The 19205-nt window shown below is 44.8% G+C and overlaps 2 protein-coding genes across 3 annotated transcripts in view; one reads left to right on the forward strand and one right to left on the reverse strand.

Annotated features, from left to right (window-relative positions):
* Positions 1-222: 222 nt before the first annotated feature.
* On the forward strand, positions 223-16568 carry KIN (Kin17 DNA and RNA binding protein). Its single transcript, XM_083402336.1, has 13 exons — positions 223-406; positions 2661-2755; positions 3377-3420; positions 3520-3642; positions 5112-5293; positions 6496-6544; positions 6676-6733; positions 8151-8283; positions 9990-10040; positions 11112-11180; positions 13911-14010; positions 15036-15136; positions 16428-16568. Exons 1-13 carry the CDS (start codon positions 293-295, stop codon positions 16488-16490), a joined length of 1182 nt encoding a protein of 393 aa, XP_083258462.1. The 5' UTR covers positions 223-292; the 3' UTR covers positions 16491-16568.
* A 1967-nt stretch (positions 16569-18535) lies between these two features.
* The window catches only part of ITIH2 (inter-alpha-trypsin inhibitor heavy chain 2), a 41944-nt gene continuing 41274 nt past the window's right edge, over positions 18536-19205 (reverse strand). For both annotated transcript variants that reach the window (XM_083401899.1, XM_083401898.1), the window contains one exon: positions 18536-19094. In XM_083401899.1, the coding sequence (XP_083258025.1) occupies positions 18947-19094 (148 nt within the window). In that variant the 3' untranslated portion in view covers positions 18536-18946. The remainder of the gene's footprint in view (positions 19095-19205) is intronic.

Genomic DNA, 19205 nt, shown 5'->3' on the forward strand with positions numbered 1-19205 from the left:
TTGCTTTAACAGTGCAACTGTAGCCGTATCAAGGCCAGGCCCTATTGAAACCCCTCTATTTCAACGGGTCTACTCTGAGTTTTACTGTGCATCACCCAATAACAATTATATTAAAAATATAATCAGCGTCTGTCTACTCCTCTACCCTTTTCGTCTCCCCCGTTCTATGGGCATGAGGGTTGGTTATAATCGTCACTTCCGCTTCCGGCCCTTCCTAAGGGGGGGGAGAACCCGGAAGCGGCTCTGGTTTGTTGTTTGCTTGCTGCCCTGTCGCTCCGCCGCCGCCGCCGCCATGGGGAAGACGGACTTCCTGAGCCCCAAGGCCATCGCCAACCGCATCAAGTCGAAGGGGCTGCAGAAGCTGCGCTGGTACTGCCAGATGTGCCAGAAGCAGTGCCGGGATGAGGTGAGAGAGGAAGGTTTTTTTTGGGGGGGGATGTTATGTGGAAGGGTGCCCAGTAGAGCCTCCAGAGCCAGGCGCAGCATATCTGTTTCGTGTTTTATCACCATTGCCATTATTATTATTATTATTATTATTATTATTTACAGTCCTTTGCCAAATACCCCAGAGCGGTTCACAACAGAAAAAAGAAAATTCAAAGCGAGAACGCAAAATACAGTGGTACCTCGGGTTACATATGCTTCAGGTTACAGACTCCGCTAACCCAGAAATAGTGCTTCAGGTTAAGAACTTTGTTTCAGGATGAGAACAGAAACTGTGCAGCAGCGGGAGGCCCCATTAGCTAAAGTGGTGCTTCAGGTTAAGAACAGTTTCAGGTTAAGAACGGACCTCTGTAACGAATTAAGTACGTAACCAGAGGTACCACTGTACATAACAAAAGCAGAAACGAAAACAAAGCATTAATATCCCCGTTGTTGTTTAGTCGTTTAGTTGTGTCCGACTCTTTGTGACCCCATGGACCAGAGCACACCAGGCACTCCTGTCTTCCACTGCCTCCCGCAGTTTAGTCAAACTCATGCTGGTAGCTTCGAGAACACTGTCCAACCATCTCATCTGTCGTCCCCTTCTCCTGGGCTCTCCATCTTTCCCAACATCAGGATCTTTTCCAGTGAGTCTTCTCTTCTCATGAGGTGGCCAAAGTATTGGAGCCTCAGCTTCAGGATCTGTTCTTCCAGTGAGCACTCAGGGCTGATTTCCTTCAGAATGGATACGTTTGATCTTCTTGCAGTCCATGGGACTCTCAAGAGTCTCCTCCAGCACCAGAATTCAAAAGCATCAATTCTTTGGCGATCAGCCTTCTTGATGGTCCAGCTCTCACTTCCATACATCACTACTGGGGAACCATAGCTTTAAGTATATGGACCTTTGTTGGTAAGGTGATGTCTCTGCTTTTGAAGATGTTATTATTATTATTTTATTTGCCGCAATATCCCTGGGCGGTTCGCAACAGAAAAAAAGAGAATACAAAGCGAAAATGCAAAATACATAACAAATCCGGAAACGAAAAGGAAGCATTAATATTCCCACCCACCCACAAACATATCAAAAGTCACAGAATTTAAAAAAGCATCTGGCAGACAGGTGAAGCTTCTCAGGTATGTTGCCCCTGGACATGGGGGCTCTGCTTGACATTAATGGCTCGTCACCTTTGCAAGAAAGGACTCTTGTGTATCTTCTGGAGTTGTTCTCAAGTAAGATATGCTTTGGAAATCCGCTCAGGTTAAATATCTCTGATAATTTAGGATACCGTGCGCCCATGGAACTTATAACATTACGGCCTTCGGCTAATTAAATCATCTACGGCCTTTTAAACTGTATCTGTGAAGGCGGGGGTTATTGTTTTTCTTACTATGGTGTGTACCGTATTTTTCGCTCTATAAGACACACCAGACCACAAGACGCACCTAGTTTTTGGAGGAGGAAAACAAGAAAAAAATATTCTGAATCTCAGAAGCCAGAACAGCAAGAGGGATCGCTGCGCAGTGAAAGCAGCAATCCCTCTTGCTGTTCTGGCTTCTTGGATAGCTGTGCAGCCTGCATTCGCTCCATAAGACGCACACACATTTCCCCTTACTTTTTAGGAGGGGAAAAGTGAGTCTTATAGAGCAAAAAATACGGTATTTTTGTGTTTCACATTGTAAACTGCCCTGTGATATATGGATGAAGGGCGGTATAGACCTTTAATAATTATGCTATAATAATGACATCCTGTGAACCGCCCTGAGACCCCCAAGTTTAGGGTGGTATATAAATTCAATTACAGTGGTACCTCAGGTTACATACGCTTCAGGTTACGTATGCTTCAGGTTACAGACTCTGCTAACCCAGAAATAGTGCTTCAGGTTAAGAACTTTGCTTCAGGATGAGAACAGAAATCGTGCTCCGGCGGCGTGGCGGCAGCAGGAGGCCCCATTAGCTAAAGTGGTGCTTCAGGTTAAGAACAGTTTCAGGTTAAGTAGGAGCTCTGGAACGAATTAAGTACTTAACCCGAGGTACCACTGTACTATAGCAGTAGTAGTAGTAGTAGTAGTAGTAGTAGTAGTAGTAACAACATAAAATATTTGTGTCCTTCCGGAAAATGATCAAGGAAAAAGCTTCACACACTTTGCATTTCTATCTAAAGTTTTATTGTGGGGGTTTTTAATGCGGGTTGCTTGTCATCTCTGAGTACAACCATCTTATTACATTTCCCTCCTAGAATGGCTTTAAATGTCATTGCATGTCAGAATCTCACCAGCGACAGCTGCTGCTGGCATCTGAAGATCCTCAGCAATTCATGGATTATTTTTCAGAGTGAGTTTGGCCAAAGTATTGGCACTGTTTTTATTACTGTATGTTAATTATTGTTATATATTATAATCATACAAAGGCATGTCACGGAATTCAGTGCGATGCTAGGGAAATCATTTGGTCAGTGCATGTTTTATAACTTGCCTCACAGAATGATTCCCCACCTTTACTTTCCCTGCATGGTGTTCTGTTGTTCTGCAATTTTTTGTAGATTTGACCTGCATCCATAATCTTTTAGAACACTTTCTAGAAAAAGAAAAACCTCTTAGATACCAGGACAAAAAACAATTAAGCTAGCAACACAACTTTTTCAGTGTGGTGATTTGCACATACAAAGAACTTTCAATATGTGGATGGTTGTTGAATGAAACTGGAGCATAGTGGAGGCCTCCCCCATGGGGAATTGATCTACCCTTATGTGATTGGGACCAAGTAATCTTCCTGTTCATGTGCCAGAATTTCAGTATAATGAAGAGATCAAATTCGCATCCTGCCTGTTGCCTAGGAAGAGTTCTGTGTTACTCAGAAGCTAGCATACTTGCACACAAATGGAAGCAGTTATCTTCATATCTCATTTTGGTCAGACATACATTTGCTGCAATTGTCCCTTTTATATTTCCCTAGGGAATTCCGGAACGATTTCTTAGAACTTCTCAGAAGACGATTTGGTAAATCACTTGGCTGGGACAGAACCACATTTCTTAAAATTCAGAGTGCTTTCTATCTAACTTCAGACCTGTTATTAAGAGCATTTTTTTTCCTTCTAGGAACAAAGAGGGTCCACAATAATATAGTATATAATGAATATATTAGTCACCGAGAACACATCCATATGAATGCTACCCAGTGGGAAACTCTGACGGATTTTACCAAGTGGCTGGGGAGAGAAGGTAATTCTGTTTTCTGTTTGTGAATGGATGGCTTCCAAAAGGGAAACCAAGAAACATCCAGGAATTCTGGTGTTGAAAATGTCTGAGAGCATTATCTTGCTGTTGCGAATTATTCTATCTTTCATTCAGTTATTCCAAATTCATCTAATCCAAAGGGACAGTGTCGTATAATGGATAGTTGGGCACAGGCTTAATCTTTCTTTTTTTAAAAAAGCAGCAACACGTTACTAGTACTTAACGATTGTGACAGTATGTTTGAAAGTGTGCAAGTAATGGCCTAGCCATTACGATGGGTCTCAAGCCCTCAATGAGTTAGGGGTTTTCCCCACAGGCAAATGCAGTGGTACCTCTACTTACATTCACCTCTGGTTACGTATCCTTCAGGATATGTACACGGCAAACCCGGAAGTATTATTCCAGGTTTCGCCGCACACGCATGAGCGCTCTACTGCACTGCATGCATGCACAGAAGTGCTCCATCACTGCATGCGCAGAAGCGGTCCCTCCAGTTGCGGAAACCTCAGGATCCGACCCGAGCTCCGGAACGGATCCCATCTGCTACCGGAGGTACCACTGTACAGGCTCTGGTGGATTGAGCAGATGAGACCAATAGTGGGTCCAACAGTCAAGAAGGTGGTTTTTGCACATGTTGTCGAAGGAAGCGAGGGGCAGATGGGGCTCATCAACCTGGGAAAGTAGCCCATCTAGGAGCAGCAAAACTCTGATCCTAAACCTCCACTGCCTTGTGAAATATCTTCAAGAGAAGTAAACCCTACACAAATCTGGAGCAGAGTCCCTAAGACGGTTGGATGGCGCCTTGTATGCCTCCTTCTGGCAACTCCTGCAGCCAAGCTGGTGCCAAATGTCTTGCTCTGCTTTCCTTTGGGCCACATTAGCGAGGCTGAGAGGGGGGTCTTGTTGTCTGGGCAGCTCAGGACCTCCAGACACACTGCCCAGGCTTGTGCCCTGGGGAGGTCACTTCGGAGCTGCTAACACAGTGGTTTGACTTCACACAGTTTGACCCTCTCTAGACAGGTGGATTCATAACCCTTGTAGGTTGGGCAGTGCTAGCTTGGGATGATGGGAGCTGTAATTCAAAACTCCAGGAGGGTACCATGCCAGGGAAGTCTGGAGCATACACTTGTAACCATCTTACAGTGCAGATGGCCAGGTGTGGGAGAAGAGGGAATTGATTTGCAGCTGAAAGAAGGGTTGTGGACCCTCTCTTGGGTTTGTAAATTGAGAAGAGATTTGAACTGGAGGTTTTTGGCTCATTGCCTTATTCCCCAATACAGTACCCCAGCTCTCTTTAAAACAACAACAGAGATCTGATAGCTTGTCATGCCATAGCATCAACCTGTGACTAATTTTGTATTGACTGAAAAAGAGCATCTCAATTCCTGGACGTACATTGCTGTTTCTTGTTTCTGAACAACCATAAGCATTCTCTTGCTTTGTGTGTTCTTAAGGCTTCTGCAAAGTGGATGAAACTCCCAAAGGCTGGTACATCCAATATATTGACCGAGACCCCGAGACGATCCGTAGGCAGCAAGAGCAGGAGAAGAAAAAGAAACAGGACCTGGATGATGAAGAGAAAACGGCCCGATTCATTGAAGAACAAGTCCGGAGAGGCTTGGAGGGGAAAGAGCAGGTCTGTAAAGGTCTTCTCCATCAGATTTGAAGTGCAAAGATTTTTGGGTGTAACTAGAATTCCGAAGCAGGTTGGTGCAGAAGGGGCGGAGCTATTTTGCTAGCTTCCTAGCATAGATGGATCTTCTTGTTTACCAGTAAGCAGCAGGAGTTGGCATGGTTCAAACATTTCAGCAGGGGCACCAGCTTGGGCCTATCAGCGCATTTGCAGCACATCGACTTGCCTGCTGCTTTGCCTCCCTCTCTCTTGGTAATAATAATAATAATAATAATAATAATAATAATAATAATAATAATTTTTATTTATACCCCGCCCTCCCCAGCCAAGGCCAGGCTCAAGGCGGCTAACAAGCAATAATAAAAACAAATTGAATGAATACAACTTAAAAACAAGATTAAAATACAACAATTAAAATATTGAAACATTAAAATATTAAAATGCAGCCTCATCACAGGAGGAGAAAGGAAAAAGAAAGAGGCAGAACAACTCTGTCTTACAGGCCCTGCGGAAAGAAATCAGATGCTGCAGGGCCCTGGTCTCATGAGACAGAGCGTTCCACCAGGCCGGAGCCAGTGTTGAAAAGGCCCTGGCTCTGGTTGAAGCTAATCTAACTTCCTTAGGGCCCGGGACCACTAGGGTGTTGCTATTTATGGACCTTGAAGCTCTCTGTGGAGCATACCGGGAGAAGCGGTCCCGTAGGTACGAGGGTCCTAGGTAAGCAACAGTGACCCAGCTGCTGGGAGGGCAAGGCAGCCACAAGGCCGGTGAGCTGCAAACACACTGCTAGAGCCAATCTAGTGCTCCTGATTGTGCCTTTGCACCTTGCTGACCTGCCCGCCACCTCCCTGCTCTCCTTCCCGATAAGCAACAGCGACCCACCTGCTGGGAAGCTAGCATAGTTGCTCTGCTCCACTGGCAAGTGGTTCCTGGGTTGGTGGCAACATCCACCATCATCCCTGTCTTCCTTTCCTTGATTCCCAATGCGTCCCTGACCTGTGATTTTCCCAGCTGCAGATCTTGCCACTTTCATCTGCCCAAAAGCCACCTCTTCTCTAAAAGGGCTCCACTTGGTCCGTAGAGTCTTGCTTAACTTCCCTCCTTCATCCTCAGTCGCTGTTAAGTTTAAACTCCCAGAACTGCTCTGGCTTGTGTTCGTCAGTGGTGTGCTCAAGCCCTGAAGTTGCTCTGTTATCCTCCCGCAGGGAGAACCAGTCTACACAGAACTGAACAGAGAAAACGAGGAGGAGAAAGGTAAATGGATATGGAACCCTGTGATCTCCCCAGGCAAGGCTTTTGCCGGAACCAATTGGCAAGCCTGAGATTGAACTCATTGTCTGGAGAGCATGAACTAAGAGGGAACATCTTTTCCCCCTTTATTTCAGTGGTATTTAACTTGTGCAAAGGAGCAAGCACTTCAACAGCGTCTCATTCCAAAGCCAGGTCAGTGTGTTTCCAGTCTGCATCTTTTGTTTCTCCTCCGCCCTTATTCGGACGGTGAATATTTTGACAGTCAACAAGTTTGTTCCATTACCTGACTTTTCTGCCTCTCCCTTCACACCTCAGAGAAAGGAGAACAACCTTTGGGATTGTACTCCAAGCCTAGGAATTGCTTCCCGGCGTGGCAATCTTGCCAGCTTATGCTTTCCTTAAAAAAATCTGGAACAGGTGTCAGCCTTCAGCATTGCACAGAACACGGGTCAGCGTTGGAGGGGTAGAATTTCAAGACATCTCCTGTCCATCTCCCCGACTCTTTCCATAACTTCATTTCATGTCCCTATGGGCTCTTAACACCCTCCTTGACCGGAAATGGAAGGGGTGGTTTGAAAATACAGGAAGAAATTCAACATCGTGCTCTTGCGATCATTCAGCCCTGTTGTGCCGGCAAAAGCCCTTGTATTGCTTTCTACTGCTACGTCTGTTGAATCCAGGCCATAGAATTGTATCCAGTGCTAGCCATACTCAGGGTAGTCCAATTCAATTACAGTGGTACCTCGGGTTACATGCGCTTCATGTTACATAAGCTTCAGGTTACAGACTCCGCTAACCCAGAAATAGTGCTTCAGGTTAAGAACTTTGCTTCAGGATGAGAACAGAAATCGTGCTCCGGCGGCGCAGCAGCGGGAGGCCCCATCAGCTAAAGTGGTGCTTCAGATTAAGAACAGTTTCAGGTTAAGAACGGACCTCTGGAACGAATTAAGTACTTAACCTGAGGTGCTACTGTAATGGGAATATCTCTGGATACCTCTGGATGTGAACGGGATCTGTTCCGGAGCCCCATTCGCATCCTGAGCAGAATGCAACCTGCATCTGCATGTGCGTGGGTCGCAATTCGCCCCTTCTGTGCATGCGCATGATGTTTTGAGCATCATTTTGAGTGTCTGCACATGCATGGGCCGTGAAACCCGGAAGTAACCCATTCCGTTACTTCCGGGTCACCGCAGAGCGCAACCTGAAAACACTCAACCTGAAGCGACTTTAACCCAAGGTATGACTGTACCTAACATAGGCTCATTGATACCAGTAGGTCTGAGTAGAATTCCATTGAATTCAACCCTTATTCACTTGGGAATGGAATAAACCAAGCATGATAGGCAGAGGTACAGAGCAGCATTTAATGTCCGAGCACAGGACTTGAGTTAGTAGCATTGGGATTGGCACTCTGCTGGGCCAATCAAGCTGCTTCTTGGAGAGGGGGTGGGCCCTTGCAGCCCCTGTTAAGTGTTATGTTTCCCTGAGAAAGCTTGCAGTCTAAGGCTGCAGGACTAGCCCCACTTACCTGAGAGTAAGCCCTGTTGAATTCACTATGACTTAGACAGGGGTTAGGTTTGCATTGTTTGTCTGTGTTCTCTTCTTTCAGCGCACTTGGATCCAGCGCACTGAAGGAGGCGGGAGCAGCACCCACAGTGAAGCGGAAAGAAACGCCTCAGAATTCAGAGCAGTCGAAAGAGAAGAAGAAGAAGAAGAAAACAGCCCTCGATGAGATCATGGAGGTGCAGTGAGATAAAATTTGCAGAATTAAGTTGCAAATGTGAAAAACAAAATAGGGACCAAAGCATGGAGATCTGCAAGAAACATAAAGCAGCCATGCGGGGTTAAGATTTCCATCTGAATAGCTTGAAAAAGTAAGAGGTTTACATTTCACGCTAACCCGTATCATGGCTTAGCACCAACCTGCGAGTTTCTAGAAAGGAGATTACAGCTGCTTTGCATTTTGCTCCTGCATTTTGTTAAGCCATGGTTTGGTGCATCGTTCAGATTTGGGCTTCTGGTTTCACCCTCTTGGACAAACCACAACCCATAAACATTAGGGCGGACCTAGATGGCAGCCTATCATTGGTCTGGAGAGAGCTAAACCGGAGGAGCAAAGCAGTCCCTATCTCCAGTGGCGTAGCGTGGGTTGTCAGCACCCGGGGCAAGGCAAGTAATTTGTGCCCCCTAACCCGTGGATTTGCGCCCCCTAACCCTAACCCCCAGATGTTGCGCCCGGTGCGGCCGGCCCCCCTGCACCCCCCACGCTACGCCACTGCCTATCTCTTCTCCCAGAGCCCATTAATTCACGCTTCTCACTATAATAAGAAGCCCCCTTTCTCAAAAACACCAGCTCTCGCTGCACCTTGAGTAAAATGTGATAGGACCACCGGGGGCATTGCTGCAGGGAAAGTGTATGGAAAATATATTCCAGACTATAGGTTTTTTAAAAAGTTCAGATTCTCACGGTTGAAATGTTGAGGGGTGGGCTGGGGAAAGCATATCCTTATCAAGTGGGGTGTGGGCACATGTTGTTGGTGATAATCTTACCCCTCTGGAAGTCATAAAATCCATTCTTTGGGGGCTGGTTAATGCCCCTGTGATTCTGGACAAATCGAAACAACAGAGCATGTTCTTCTCCACTGCCTATATTATAGAGACATCTGTATTAGCCTCATCTCCCCACTACTCCATAAGTAACCAGGGCTTATAGGACAATTCTATATTCCCCTGCTGCTTTCAGATACCAGCTCTGCTATAACATATAATGTTGCCAGGTTCTGCATAGCAGCACTCAAAATTCGTTGTGCCACAAACTGGATTTAATGAACACTCATATCAGAGTGACTTGTAAATTGATAGCCATAGGCTTTTATATACTAACCTTTTATCCTCTTCGACATCTGTTTAATGCTCTTTTTTAAAAATACATTTTTATTAATTTTAACATACAAATTATAAAACGTACCACACAAATTATGACATCTGTTTAATGCTCTTAACCCTTTTTATAGATTCTTTTAGCTGCTTTTAGAGTCTTATAGGTTTTGTATATATACCTTCTGTTTTAATAATTTTAGCTTTCCAAAACGTTTTACGTAAGGGACGCAGGTGGCGCTGTGGGTTAAACCACAGAGCCTAGGACTTGCCGATCAGAAGGTCAGCGGTTCGAATCCCCGTGACGGGGTGAGCTCCCGTTGCTCGGTCCCTGCTCCTGCCAACCTAGCAGTTCGAAAGCACGTCAAAGAGTCGGTCACGACTGGACCTAATGGTCATGGGTCCCTTTACCTTTTTCCAACGTTTTACAGATTTTAAATGATTGCAACCCCCCCCCCACTGCCACTTATTCTGATCTATGACCATAATAAAGATGGAAGCAGCACACTTTAAATATCATCCTTCTTTTGATCTTAAATTTGAACCAGTTGTGTGTCCTTTCCTCTCTTAGTTTGAGGAAGAGAAGAAGAAATCTTCCCGGACAGACCATTGGCTGCAGCCTGTAAGTATCCAAAGGGGGACAAGGACCCTATCATTCAGCGTGCAAGCTGCATTTTCACTTTCAGGCTGGTTCCATCCAAACGATACTCTTTGTGTCTGGACCAAACAATGTGGAGTATTGGAAGGGTAGCACTTTATTTTTAATCTGGGTTCAGAATGAATTTTTTAAAAGTCCACTTTCAAGCCCCATAACTGCACGATGCATTTAAAGTAGCATGATGCCACTTTAAAGAGTCACGGCTTTCTTCAAAGAATGCTGGGAAGTGTAGTTCTTTGAGGGTGCTGGGAGTGCTAGTTTTCTGTGTGCATTAGGGAAGGGTGGACAATGGGACAAGGCCAGACCAGCTGTGACCACAGTCTGTGGCACAACAGTTAGCCAAATAAACACGGCCTCTGAGTTGCAGCCTAGGTCCTCCTGCAGTGCCTCACAGGCAGCTGAAATCCATGAGAAATGAAAGGAGAGCAACCTACCTGAATGTATTTTGTCCTTTTAAAATCTCTTTCCCTCCCCCCATGAATCAGATGAATTTGTTTTAATTTGTAATTTGAATTGAACAAATGGGGAAAATTGCATGTGGTGGTAATATGAAGGGATTGAAGAATGCTTTTGTTTTGATTTATTTTTTGTATAATTTTTATTAGATTTTTCTACTTTACATTTTAGGATATTCATTTGAACAACCTTGAAATACCAATGACTTCTCCTTCCATGGTTCAATTTGCATGCCGTACATCCCTGCATATTTTACATAAACTAAACCATTCGGTGTTCCATTTTCACATCCATCAAAACCTATTTACACTGTTGAATTTATCTTAATGCTGCCAACATTTTCAAATGTACACAATTTTCACCCATATATTCATTAAACATTTTCCAGTTTTCTTTAAACATATATTCTTCTTGTTCTCTTATCCTATATGTTAAATCTGCAAGCTGCGCATATTCCGTCAGTTTAAGTTGCCATTCTTCTTTAGTTGGGACCTCACTCGTTTTCCATTTTGAGGCTAACGAAACATGGGCTGCGGTAGTGGCTTACGTAAATATCCTTTCCTCCTCTCTCTTCTCCAGGAAATTGTGGTCAAAATTATAACGAAGAAACTGGGTGAGAAATACCACAAAAAGAAGGCAGTTGTCAAGGTGAGCCCGCCGGCCTTTTATCTGTCAGCAAACATGTTTGTTATGGTTGAGGGGGGAGATATTTGGCGTGGTTGAAGCAGCGGCGCTGCAGGGCTCAGGGTTTTCCCAGACACTGATCTGCATCCCCACTGGGCTGCTGTGACATTAGGCAGGGATGGGGAACCTGTGCCCCCCCCCCCCAATGTTGCTGCCATCATTACTGGCCAAGCAAATCAGTCTCTTAAACTTAAGCCAAGAAAAAATATTGAATATCAATATACGTATCAAGGCTTTGAGATTAGACCACTGAAGAAGCCCGGAAAACTACCTTGAGAGTATGCTACCTGCAAGCCCCAGTAAAAGGGCCTCATCGGGGGTGAACTGCGGCCTCTTGATTACTTGGACCGCCAGGGCGAAACAGGTGCAAAACGCCGGCACCCTGTCTAGAACTTCATTAACATCCATCTACAACTTCACTAGCATCTCTCAGTATTGTGAACAACACCAAACTTACCTTTTGTTGGTATCTTCATGAACTTACCTAAAAAGATCAAGGAAACAAAAGACTGAATTGAGCACTTGAAAAATCCATTGAAATCAGACATTATAAGTTCATCTGAGGTTGGGTGGATCGTAAGTCTCTGTGGCTTTGCATAAGTGTTTGTATTTTGCTCAGAAGATTAATAAAGGATGCACAATAATTTTGGTAATTATTGTGTGTATATTAGTCGCCAACGTGTTGCATGAGTTGTACTACTCCTATCACCGGCACAGGTTGCATTTTTCTAGCATCATTCCTGGCCAGGATGGGAGATGAAGTCCAGTAGCCCTGGGTGTGCTGCAAGTTCCACATTCATGAATCAGAGAGTCCCAGTCAAACCTGGCATTGGACCTGCGAGGGCCGGGTTCATATCCAGTGCCTTTGGGAAAGCCAGGTGCCATGGGAAATTTAAATGCCTTGGGAAAGTTGCACTGCTGAGTCCCAAGTTTCCCATCTGACATGGGAGATCCACTGTTCCGTTCACCCACCTCACCCTGGCAAGTGTTTCATTGCCTCTAGAGCAGTCATGTCCAATTATAAGATAATGAATGCTTGATGACATCAGATTGAATGTAAAAGGTTATTAGTAAAAAATTTAAAGATTAAGAAAGATAAATTTAAGATATACGGAAATGAAATTATATTAAGACACTAAGATATGATGAAAGTAAATAAGACAGAGGGAAGGAATTTGCGGACAGAATATACGATTTGGAATACAGAGAAGGGAGGTCTGGGGAAGTCGCAGAAATAAGTTAATGTAAAGAATACAAGGAGACAACAATTATTTTTTTACTACTTTTATTTTTTATTTTTTTATATTTTCTGTTGTGTGGTGTTTATATGTTGTTGGTTTTTTATTTTTCTTGTATTGCTTGATTTGTTGTATTGTGTTCTATTTTTCTTGCTTATTTACTGTAAAATCTAATAAAATATTATTTAAAAAATAAAATAAAATAGAGCAGTCATGTCCAAAGTCCGGCCCGGGGGCCATTTGCGGCAGTGGAGAGGAGAGTGCTTTTAAGGAGAGAGGGAAGAAAAAGGGACACACACACACACTTCCATTAACATTTATTTGCTAGTCAAATCTCATCAAGAGGTTTGTGCCAACTTGGTGTTACGTTCCTGTTCATATTTTTTGAACTTAAAAGTTGGCAGACAACCTTTATTACCAATGATATGTAATGTACTTTACAATGTTCCTGACATATATTTCAGCTTCCTGGATTTTTTCCCATCTGTCCTTCAGATACGAAAGGCAGATTGATTTAACACCTGTTTAGATTTGTCATCCATGTGACGAAATGAAAATTAAAGCCGTTTGCAATTAACTTTGCATGAAATAGTTAATTCGCATTTCATTTCATTTGCATTTCATTTCAATGGTTCAAAGAACGTCAGGCAAAATGGTCGGCCCTCACGCACGTTCACTTCATCAAATCTGGCCCTCTTTGGAAAACGTTTGGACACCCCTGCTCTAGAGAATGGGCCTTTTCTGCAGTGGCTCCCCATTTGTGGAATGCTGTTCCCAGAGAGGCTCGCTTGGCGCCATCACTACATGTCTTTAGGCAGCAGGTGGAAACAATCCTCTTTACCCAGGCCTTTAGCCATTAAATAATCTATAGCCCATTATATTTGTGTGAGGGGACTGTTATGATTATTTTATTATTATGCTGTGTATTATGTTTTTACTATTGTGCTGTGTAAATTATGTTCTTAATGTTCTACACTGCCCTGGGATCTTTGGTTAAAGGATGGTACAGTGGTGCCCCGCAAGACGAATGCCTCGCAAGACGGAAAACCCGCAAGACTAAAGGGTTTTCCGTTTTCAGAGGTGCTTCACAAGACGAATTTCCCTATGGGCTTGCTTCGCAAGACGAAAATGTCTTGCGATTCTTGAGGGTTTTTTTCGCTCCCCAACCCCTTTTTCTAAAGCGCTAAGCTGCTAATAGCCTTTTAACAGCTAATCCACTAATCCCTTAAGCCTTTAATAGCCGTTAATAGCCCTTAAACTGCTAATAGCGCTAATAGCGCTAATCCGCTAATGGGCTTGCTTCGCAAGACAAAAAAACCGCAAGACGAAGAGACTCGCGGAATGGATTCTTTTCGTCTTGCGAGGCACCACTGTATATAAATTGAAATAATAATAATAATAGTAGTAGTAGTAATAATAATAATAATAATAATAATAATGTGCATTAATGTTATAGGAAGTAATTGACAAATACACAGCAGTTGTCAAGGTGATTGACTCTGGAGATAAACTGAAGCTTGACCAAACGCATCTGGAGACGGTGATCCCAGCACCAGGTAAGCTGTCTCGCCAGACCAATAAGAGAAGACTTTGTTGGATCAGGCCCATCTAGTACCAACCAGATGAAAGCAGGATCTGAGCACAGTTTTTGCCTCCCAGGCTGCCTCTGGCACGGGAGATAGAGCTTGGCCAGAATCCCTAGTAGCCACCAACTTGAGATTTCCATTTCCTATCCCCTAGACCAGACTTCTTCAACCTCGGCCCTCCAGATGTTTTTTTGGCCTACAACTCCCATGATCCCTAGCTAGCAGGACCAGTGGTCGGGGATGATGGGAATTGTAGTCTCAAAAATATCTGGAGGGCCAAGGTGCTTTCTGTTGAATCCAACCACTTTAAAGCCCAGGTGGAGTGATACTAGATTGAAAGTTAGGCTATCAGTTAACCCTTAATTTAAAACTGTAGCAGAGGGGGGAAATCTGTTTATGAAGTCAGTTGACAGACTTTCATAGACTAGATTAACACTGTTAAAACTGTGTTTATGGAAGACAATCTTACTCGGCTACGAGCGATCGCCAGAGAAGAAGGTTGTTTGTTTGTGATTGGCTGTGGTGGACTTTGTTTTCATGTGTGAGTGGGTGTTTTTTGGTGGGTGTTTTTGAGTCAGGTTAGCCATATTGATTCGTATGCTGTTGGTGGATTCTTGTCATTGTCTTGTTGGGCTGTGGATGTGATAAAGGGGAGCCATACCGGGCTGAAGGCATCTTCTTCCATTTGTCCCCGTGCCAGTTTCAGTTTGTTGGTTAGTTTTTCTAATAAGGCTGTTTCCCATACTAGTTGGTAGCATTGGTCCATGTTTACTCCCGATCAAATCCCACATTCTCAACCTCCCCAATGTCAGAAGGCAGCAATGAAATTGGGAGATAGAGCTCTGTGAGCTCAGGCAACAGAATAATGTTTTGCATGCAGAAGAATCCAGTTACTAGAATCCAGTGTCTGTGCATTCAGAAAAGACAGCATCAAGTTAGGCTGACCCAGGGTTTTCACTCGATCTAAAGCAGATTCACATGTGTTCATGTTTCAGGCAAAAAGGTACTAGTTCTAAACGGGGGCTATAGAGGAAATGAAGCTACCTTAGAGAGCATCCATGAGAAAAAGTTTTCGGCAACGATACTCATTGAAACTGTAAGTATCTTTTCACCCCTGCTGTCTCATGGTGTGCTGTTTGGACTGTTAACAAGGCAGTCCTGTGCTTACTCAGAAGTAAGCCCTACTGTGTCCAGAGGGTCTTACTCCCAGGTAAATATTGCACAGGACTGCTGCCGAAGCCTCATTTTGGGTATTTTGGCACCATAAATGAAATATTAAAATATTCCCCAACCCAAAATGCACCCCCCCCCCCCTTAGAATAGAGCTCTTGATCAATCTTCTCACTAATCCTGCATAACGCTTTGCCAAGTCCCAGCCTAACCTGTGTGTTTTTCCAAAGCTTGGCAAACTCCTAACATTTCAGCTTCTATTTACTGCTAATGTCGTTTTAAGATTTCTGTGTCATCAGTACTGTTTGCCTAATGGACGAAAGAATCTCTCTCCTTGCCTGTTTTTCTATCCTATTTTTCCTTTTCTGGTCACTTTAGTTTCGTGAGCTTTCCTCTTGAGTAAACAGTACAGTTTGGCAGGGATGGAGAGATTATGAAAAGAGCTCTGCTGGCTCAGACCAAATTCCCATCTAGCCTAGCATCCTATTCAGCATCATTTGCAACTGATCACAAGGGTGGTATACTAACAGCCTTATCCAGCATTCTTTTTTCTGATCCACTTTTAAAGCCGCCCAGGTCAGTGACCATCACCAAATTTTGTGGGAGAAAATTCCATAGTTCAGCTATCTGCTGCATGGAGAAGTATTTCTTCTTCTTTGCCCTGAATCTCCCAGTATTCACCTCCGCTTTCTCTATACCATGCAGAATTTCATATCCTCCTTTCATTTCCCCCCCTTACTCACCTTTTATCTTCAAATTAAAGGTAAAGGGACCCCTGACCATTAGGTCCAGTCGTGACCAACTCTGGGGTTGCGGCGCTCATCTCGCTTTATTGGCCATGGGAGCCGGCGTACAGCTTCCGGGTCATGTGGCCAGCATGACTAAGCCGCTTCTGGTGAACCAGAGCAGCGCACGGAAACGCCGTTTACCTTCTCGCTGGAGCGATACCTATTTATCTACTTGCACTTTGACGTGCTTTCGAACTGCTAGGTTGGCAGGAGCAGGGACCGAGCAACGGGAGCTCACCCCGTCGCGGGGATTCGAACCGCTGACCTTCTGATCGGCAAGTCCTAGGCTCTGTGGTTTAACCCACAGCGCCACCCACATCCCTTATCTTCAAATTAGGAAGCCCCAAATGTCCTAACATTTCCACATAAGCAAGTCTCTCTAGCAACTGCCTGACTGAAGGTTTCTTTTTGCCTGACTTCCCTTCCCAGGGACCTCTGAAAGGACGTAAAGTTGAAGGCATCCCCTATGAAGACATTTCCAAGTTGGCCTGAGATGATTGGAAGAGCAGACGGACTGGGAGGTACCCTACCTAAGGATGCCTTGATGCACTCAACTCCACTGTGTCGGAGTTTTAGAACTTGTATTTTAAAAAACCAGAATTTTATTTTATTTTTATGTAACGAACCGATGGTTTTTTTGTGTGCCTAAAATCCCTTACACATCAAAATTCTGCAACAGTGTAATATTTAATTTCAACTTGTCCAGTGCATCTGATGGGAAGCAGTCATTCCATTAAGCCCTCTCTATAATCTGCTGCCAAGGGATGCGGGTGGCGCTGTGGGTAAAAGCCTCAGCACTTAGGGCTTGCCGACCGAAAGGTCGGCGGTTCGAATCCCCGTGGTGGGGTGCGCTCCCGTTGTTCGGTCCCAGCGCCTGCCAACCTAGCAGTTCGAAAGCACTCTCGGGTGCAAGTAGATAAATAGGGACCGCTTACTAGCGGGAAGGTAAACGGCGTTTCCGTGTGCGGCTCTGGCTCGCCAGAGCAGCGATGTCACGCTGGCCACGTGACCCGGAAGTGTCTCCGGACAGCGCTGGCCCACGGCCTCTTGAGTGAGATGGGCGCACAACCCTAGAGTCTGTCAAGACTGGCCCGTACGGGCAGGGGTACCTTTACCTTTACCTATAATCTGCTGCCAGCTATAAACAGTTGCAGCCTTCCAGTTGCCTTGTAGAATTATTGGAAGTCAACAAACAAGGAGTGATTCATCTGCCAAATGGGGTTAAAGGTTATGGGTGCAGATTTTGGCCTGCCTGGGAAGGGCTGGACTTATTTATGTACCGTTTGTGAAATATGATATCAAGGTAAATGACCCATCTCGTCTGTTCTCGAGCTGTCGCCCATGAATAGTTGAGTTAGAAGAGGAAGCAGCTCTCTGATGCTTCCTCTTCTTTGCTTGCCCTGCCAGCCAGCTCAGTTTGTGGCTAAGCCCAAACCCCATTTCATTCTCCCAGCTAAGGGCGGTCTAGGAAAGAGGCAATTTTCAGGTGCTGGCTCAGTCCTCGCTTCAGTTTTTGTCATGTTCCCCCATCACCACCCTAATGTGATTAATGAAAGTACACTTGGAGGAATCCGCTCCCAGGCAACCGTGTGTTAGTCAGGTTATGGCAAAGAATACCCCATGGGAGAGTCTGCCTAGGATCCAAGGACAGTGCTACCTCGGTTTACGAACTTAATCTGTTCCTGAAGTCCGTTCTTAAACCAAATCCGTTCTTAAATGGAGGCGCCCTTTCCCTAATGAGACCTGCCTTTCCACTCTTCGGCTTCTGTTTGTAGATCGAGGTAAAGTTCACACACTGGAACACTCCTTCCGGTTTTGCGGAGTTCGTAAACTGAATAGTTCGTAAACAGGGCTGTTCGTAAACTGAGGTAGCACTGTAGTTAAACACACGGGGTCCATGCTTGTCGCCGCTTCATGAGCTTTTACCCGATTTCCTTTTCTACAGCCCCATAGCCATTTGGATCCTCTCAACTGAACCCCAACCCCATCCTTGGACGAAATGGGTGGTGTAACACCGGTGACACAGACGTTTATTTTGGGGAAATAGGGAATACGGCAGACCATCTCCATGCTGTTTTCTGCATCTAGCCCTCCACCCTCCCTTCAAAATGCTCTTCCATCACCTCCAGTAGTTTTGTAAAAAATGTATAATGACTTGTACAGTGATTTTTTTTATGGCTGTTTAAAAATAAAAGAGAATATTTGACAGTGTGTCCTTTTTCCTCAACGCATTCACAACGATGGGACCTCCTCGAGTTAAGAATATATATTTCCGCCTCAGCAGACATTCATAAGTCCTCCTGAAGCAAATGTTGCCCTGTGTACATGTGTCAGGTGTGGGAAATGGGACTCAGACACAGCTCAGAGATCCATCTGGGAACCTCTGTATGTGTGGTGCTCTCAGCAGGGAAACATGCCTGTAGTGATTTAATGGATGTTTTAGTTTAGATTTGTAGCTAATGCCGTGTGACTTCTGTCCCAGCTGCAGTGGTGGAAGCCCAGGAGGCTTCGCCAAAGAAATGAAACAGACGACATCATCCCCAAAAGGAAGATTTTTATTCTCTTTGAAAAATATATTTTTCCTACCAGGACGACTAATCTTCATACATATATGATGGCCATATCTTACTTGGCCTTATTTTCAAACTCCACAATGTATGCCAGTTGCTTGTCTGCTTTTCCACGACACCCAGAAAGGTTATGGAGGACCCTAGATATGAGCAGAGAGGTGTTTGCTGTCTTTAGTGGGGAGAAGGTTTCATTGTGCTGGGGTGGGCAGTGCGGGATCTGCAGGCTGCATCTAGCCTGCCAGGGCTTTTCTCTTGGAAAAGGGGTTTCACCTGGAAAGTCAGGCTCACAAGCAAATCGCCAGCGGGGTGGGTGGAGAAGAGCCTTGGCCAATCAGATGCTGGCCATCTCCTGCCTCTGCTTTAGGCCCGCCCATCCTTTCAAGGATGCTTTGGATAGCTGTATAAAGTGGGAACGAGGTAATCTGTGTAGTGACCGTCGAGAAAGCCCTTCCCACTGTTGTGCACGAACCAGCAACGAACAGCAGTCCCAAAGACACGGTCCAGGCGGTAGTCTTTCTGCACACCTCTGCAGGTAAAGCAAAATCAAATAAATAAAACCACTGGCATGCAACAAAGCTGAATGGAAGAATAGTCTTCTCATCGTCCTCACTAATCTGCGGTTGCCAGGATGCTGAAA

This window comes from Podarcis tiliguerta, assembly GCF_965153285.1.
Source record: "Podarcis tiliguerta genome assembly, chromosome: 10".
In the NCBI taxonomy this organism is placed as follows: domain Eukaryota; kingdom Metazoa; phylum Chordata; class Lepidosauria; order Squamata; family Lacertidae; genus Podarcis; species Podarcis tiliguerta.

Bases quoted from the DNA above. Each gene is read 5' to 3' on its own strand.
- KIN (XM_083402336.1), top strand. From the start codon at position 293: ATGGGGAAGACGGACTTCCTGAGCCCCAAGGCCATCGCCAACCGCATC. The intron at 2,756-3,376 runs GTGAGTTTGGCC...ATATTTCCCTAG, and splicing joins TTCATGGATTATTTTTCAGA to GGAATTCCGGAACGATTTCT. The intron at 3,643-5,111 runs GTAATTCTGTTT...TGTGTTCTTAAG, and splicing joins CAAGTGGCTGGGGAGAGAAG to GCTTCTGCAAAGTGGATGAA.